Source organism: Pteropus alecto, unplaced genomic scaffold (genome assembly GCF_000325575.1).
Source record: "Pteropus alecto unplaced genomic scaffold, ASM32557v1 scaffold177, whole genome shotgun sequence".
Taxonomy (NCBI): Eukaryota; Metazoa; Chordata; class Mammalia; order Chiroptera; family Pteropodidae; genus Pteropus; species Pteropus alecto.
Window position 1 is genome coordinate 12,915,002 of NW_006442207.1, and position 5,431 is coordinate 12,920,432.

Below are 5,431 nucleotides of genomic sequence, written 5' to 3' on the forward strand. Positions count from 1 at the left end.
TGTAACTTTCCCCGGGGCTGTGGCCGCCGCGGGGCTGGCCGAGGCTGTGCGTGCGAGTCTTTGTGCGGCCCGCTGAGTGGAGCTCCCAGCCAGGCCTGCCTGTCCCACTCGGGACATGAGCAGCTGAAGTTGGCCCCCCATCAGTCCTCACCCTTGCCAGGGCCCCGCTGGGCTTGCAGCCGCTCCCCGCACCTTTCCTGGCCCCCTCAGTTCTCCCAGGTAAGTCTGCGTACCCTGCAAGCCTGTAAGGGATGGGTGGAAGGTCCTGGGTCTGGCCCAGGCCTGATATACTGGCTTGGGGGAGAGGTGCCCCATCTCAGGGAGGCCAGGACTCCCAGGCCTGCTGACCTCTGGTCAAACCCCAAAGGGAGGGGGCCTGCCCTCTGGTCAGGCTGGTTACCATGGAAATGCCCAGCCGGAGGTTCCCCCCTCAGCCCTAGGATGCAGATTCTATCCTGAGAAAACTTTCCAGTTCGAGAGTCTTCCTCTCTCCTCCTGGTTCCTAAGGGCTTTTAGACTGCTAGAAGTGGAAGTGGGGGCTATGTTTGACCTCAAGGCTGGATGACACATACCCTTCACTCCCACCCCCACCCTGCTCCTTCTACCCCTGCTGCTGGGGACAGGCGGCAACAGAGACAGATGGTCTGGGTGATTTTCCCTCCCCTTCTCTTCTCACTCCCAGGCCCTTGTGCTGGGACTACTGGGAGTTGCTATGGCTCTGGAGAGATGCTGAGTTTGTTAGTGTCCATTCACTGGAGATGTAAATAGAGGCCCCAGAGCTTTGGACTTTAGCTCCTCCGAACTGTTACCCAGCCCCTGTCACTTCACTAGTAAGAGAAATTGAATCTCTGAAACTTTTTTAGAATTAGAGGAACCCAGGTATACTGCCTCCCTTTTTAGGGTCTTGAGCTGACACATTTTTTCAAGTGGCCCTGAAACTGAGGGGCAAGGGCAGTGATACTTTTGGGGAAAGGATGACCTAGTTAGGGGATGAGGGCCAGGTCCAATCATCTGGACTCTTGCGTTCATTGCCCGGGCCTGGCCTGTGGTGGGCTGTGTAAGCTTGGCCTCCTACGTGGCCTTGGTCTATCTGTGGAGTGGGGAGTCGTGAGGGCAGATGGGAGTCTCTTTCTTGAGGTTCCTCAGTCCAGACTGACATCTGAAGACTGTGTGTGCTGTGCTGGGAGCATGTGAACGTGGCCCATGAGAGCTCATGCATGGAGCAAGGCTCTGTTGCCGGCACCCTGATCCTGCCTAGGGCTGCTAGGTTCCAGCCCTTGGTAGGCATGTTGGGGCGAGCTGAGGATAGAAGCTTGCTAGGCAGGATGAGGCGCACGCATGTGCAGGCACACACAGGCTCTGACTCTTGGCACCTTCAAGGCACTGTGTAGTGAAGTCCCTCCTGGGACCCTCCTTTTGCCCATATTTTGAGGAGGGGGCCCTGGGGAGAGAATTAAATGACACACATTGGCACAGGATCTTCTTTGTCTCTTTTCCCCAAGGAACAAAATATTTTGTATCTAAATTGGGGAGGGGGCTCAGAAACAGCCAATACAGCTTCTCTTCCAAATGCTATCAAGTTTGGGGAGTGTGAGGAAGCAACTATGACTGGGGTCAGGACTTTTGGAGTGGTGCCTTGGTTTCCCCTCAAGAGGAAAAGAGCATTGTAGGGGTACCTGGCTCATACCCAACTATGAATATAATACTTTTTCCAGTCAGGAAATAGTTTACCAGAATTGTGTGCTTCTGGGTGAGGTGGAGAGGGGGGACACATGTGCACATGTACAGATACACACAAACAGAGACCCTCGTCTAGTTACCACTTACCTCCTAGACTGAGCCCCCCAGAACCTAGGCTTGCTCCTTCCCAGCCTTCTTCTTTCCCATTTGTAAGTAGAATGGGATCTAGTAGAGGTCCCTCTACCTCCCTCCCCCACTGCAAGTCTCAGAAGACAAAATGGGCTGAGACTTTGGGTTTCTGGTTTGGAGACAATACTCGAGCAGTGGTGGGTGTGGGGGAGGGGGCTGGGCTGATAAGGGAGTGCCGTTGGTGGGGGAGGCAGAAGGCCCAACTGGTTATCTGGTGGGCGGCACCCAGCAGACACCCACCCCCTTTTATCTTTCTATCCCCTGCCCTCCTGAGACCCTGGGGTTGGAGGAGGGGCACGGAGTTGGCAAAATCTCCCTTTTTTCTGTCCCGACTTGGTCTCCAGAGGGCAATAGAAGGGTAGAAATAACTACAGGCTTTGGAAATCAGAAGATTGGGGCTCAAGTTCTCGCTTTGTGATCTTGCCAAGTCCCCTTGAGCTTTCAGTTGCCTTATCTGTAAAATGGGAATGTTACATTTGACCCTGCTACCTCACATAGTGGTTGTGATCATTGAACAAAACGATGTAGATAAAAGGGGGTTTATCAAAATTAGATTCTAATGTTTGGATGTTTATTCTATGATATTGACATTTCTTCTCAGCTTCCATTCTATCATCCAGGGTTCAGCCACATGAAGAAATAGGTTCTTGGATATTGGAGCTGGGTACTTCTAGTTCCTTAGTAAAAGAAGATTGGAGCCAGATTTAGAAGCAGAGATAGATGCTCCCTAGGGTAGTTCCCCTCCCCTGGTCCACTCCGGGGGCTCCAGAAGACTAGTCCTTATCTAGCACAATCTAGCAAACTTCCAGGAGAGCTGCCAGGAGGGACTCAGGGCATCTCTTCTTCCTTTCCCTTGTAGGTTGTTCCTCAAAGTCATTCAAGCTGTACTCACCGAAAGAGCCCCCGAACGGCAACGCCTTCCCCCCTTTCCATCCCGGCACCATGCTAGATCGGGATGTGGGGTGAGTCTCTTATTAACTGCTGATGCCTTCTCCAGAAGGGATCCTGCCTAAAAAGGGAGGGCGTGACACCCCCCTTCAATAATTCCTATCTTCCATACCTATTCTCATAGCCTCTTCCCTTATACAGCCCAACTCCCATGTACCCGCCTACATACCTGGAGCCTGGGATTGGGTAAGTGGAGTTCAGTGGTGAGGGACGTGCTTTCCATTACATGAGTGAAGGCAGAGGTGGTGGCGGTGGGGAGGCTCTGCTCCTTCTGACCTCCCTTCTTCACTTATCCCAGGAGGCACACACCATATGGCAACCAAACTGACTACAGAATATTTGAGCTTAACAAACGGCTTCAAAACTGGACAGAGGTATGGCTAAGGGGAGGGGGCTTTGGGCAGAGGACCATCTGGGTACCCCTGTGGGATGTCTTCTGTCATTCACACAAACACCCCTCCATGTGCTCCTTAGGAGTGTGACAATCTCTGGTGGGACGCTTTCACAACTGAGTTCTTTGAGGATGACGCCATGTTAACCATCACTTTCTGCCTGGAGGATGGACCAAAGAGATACAGTGAGTGGCCTCTGTTGTGAGGGTGTATATCTCCTGTGTCCTTCTAAGGTCTAGGAGTAGGTATTTGTCTCAGGGTATTCATTTTGGCAGGGGTGGCATCTGCCTGACCTCTTTTGAGGTCCTTATGTTCTGAAGGGTTTGTCCCATCTCTACAGCCATCGGCCGGACCTTGATTCCACGCTACTTCCGCAGCATCTTTGAAGGGGGTGCTACGGAGCTATACTATGTGCTTAAGCACCCCAAGGAGGCATTCCACAGCAACTTTGTGTCCCTTGATTGTGACCAAGGCAGCATGGTGACCCAGCACGGCAAACCCATGTTCACCCAGGTCAGCAACCCAGCTGGATGTGGAACACTGAAGCATCTGAGTTTGATTCCCTTCTTCTTTCTCAAAAATATACTCAGCTGTCTCCCAGGGAGACATAATGGGAAGTGGCCAGATAAGATGGCGGGGAAGGCATGTTGCAGCATTCAGCAGACATTCACTGAGCTTATGCATGACAGTATTCTGGGCCACGGGTACATATACCACTTAATAAGTGCCTGCCCTCATCAAGCTTATAGCAGATGAATGTATCACCAGCTACATGGGGAAGAGGACAGGATCAGTTAAGCATTTCTACTGTGCATGTGTAAGGGCCAGGGCTGTGACGGGTATATAAGGGAATGTTCTGTGTCAGCTATACATCCAGATTTAGGTGCAGGTGGCAGAACTGTGTGCAGTAGGAGAGTTGGGAGCAAATGGGAAAATAGGTATAATTTCAGGTATGGGGGAAGGGGCAAAGCTGTGACAGGTTTGTCTCCAGGTGTGTGTGGAGGGCCGGTTATATCTGGAGTTCATGTTTGATGACATGATGCGGATAAAGACTTGGCACTTCAGCATCCGGCAGCACCGTGAGCTCATCCCCCGCAGCATCCTTGCCATGCATGTGAGTGTGGGCTGGACCCAAGATACAGGGGGGGAGGGCAGGCAGTGGGAAGGGCAGAACAAAGTCTGCCATTTCCTGACAGTGACCTTAGAAAGAAGATTAGAATTTCTCCACCTGAAAAATGGATTTAATAATAACCCTCTCAGGAGTATCATATGGCTCAGATGATAGGGCAGGTGAGCAGGTACAACACAGGTACTAAGATTCTTATCTTTTTCCCCATCTTTCTAGGCCCAGGACCCCCAGATGTTAGACCAGCTCTCCAAAAACATCACCCGGTGTGGGCTGTCCAATTCCACTCTCAACTACCTCCGAGTGAGTCTGATCACCCAGTCTCTACGCCATTCCATTTGGTCTCGGCTCCATGTCTCCCCTGTCAAGCTTACTCCTGGTCTCCCTGCAGCTTTGTGTGATACTGGAGCCCATGCAGGAGCTCATGTCCCGCCACAAGACCTATAGCCTCAGCCCTCGTGACTGCCTCAAGACCTGCCTTTTCCAGAAGTGGCAGCGCATGGTAGCGCCCCCTGGTGAGTGCCTTGTGCCTGTATCTGCTCTTACGAGGATCTGATGCCACCTCCAGGGGCTGTATTTCTGATCTCCTCTTGAGGTCCTTTCTTGACTCTTGGGTCTGCAAGAATGGGATCAGAGTAGGCTCAGGCTCCTTAGGAGCCAGAATGGGGAATCAGGCCCAGGGCACTGTCCCACCGGGGTCTCCTTTCTCTGGCACAGCGGAGCCCGCCCGACAGCAGCCCAGCAAACGGCGGAAACGGAAGATGTCAGGGGGCAGCACCATGAGCTCGGGAGGCGGCAACACTAACAACAGCAACAGCAAGAAGAAAAGCCCAGCCAGCACCTTCGCCCTCTCCAGCCAGGTACCTGTAAGCATCTCGGCTTTCTTCTCTCTTCTGGGCTGCCCCACTGCTGACTCCTGACCCTTGACCCTGTCCCAGCATGAGCTCACTAGCAGACATAGAAGCTGAGACAGTTTTTCACAGTATACTCTGTCAGCATGGGCTGACTCCTGTCACTGATGAGAGAGTCTTTATTAGTCACATGCATGGTTGTGATCACATAGACTCAGACATAGCAACATAGGTTTAAAGGGAAA

The 5,431-nt window shown here is 52.3% G+C and overlaps 1 protein-coding gene across 3 annotated transcripts in view; it reads left to right on the forward strand.

Moving 5' to 3' along the window:
* Positions 1 to 5,431, forward strand: part of LDB1 (LIM domain binding 1) — a 12,787-nt gene that overhangs the window by 6,039 nt on the left and 1,317 nt on the right. The window contains exons 1-10 of one of the 3 annotated variants that reach the window (XM_006920925.2): positions 1 to 219; positions 2,729 to 2,831; positions 2,959 to 3,003; positions 3,116 to 3,191; positions 3,292 to 3,394; positions 3,550 to 3,722; positions 4,201 to 4,323; positions 4,555 to 4,638; positions 4,727 to 4,850; positions 5,053 to 5,201. In XM_006920925.2, the coding sequence (XP_006920987.1) occupies positions 2,812 to 2,831; positions 2,959 to 3,003; positions 3,116 to 3,191; positions 3,292 to 3,394; positions 3,550 to 3,722; positions 4,201 to 4,323; positions 4,555 to 4,638; positions 4,727 to 4,850; positions 5,053 to 5,201 (897 nt within the window). In that variant the 5' untranslated portion in view covers positions 1 to 219; positions 2,729 to 2,811. The remainder of the gene's footprint in view (positions 220 to 2,728; positions 2,832 to 2,958; positions 3,004 to 3,115; positions 3,192 to 3,291; positions 3,395 to 3,549; positions 3,723 to 4,200; positions 4,324 to 4,554; positions 4,639 to 4,726; positions 4,851 to 5,052; positions 5,202 to 5,431) is intronic. The other 2 variants (XM_006920923.3, XM_006920924.3) reach the window with 2 other exon arrangements.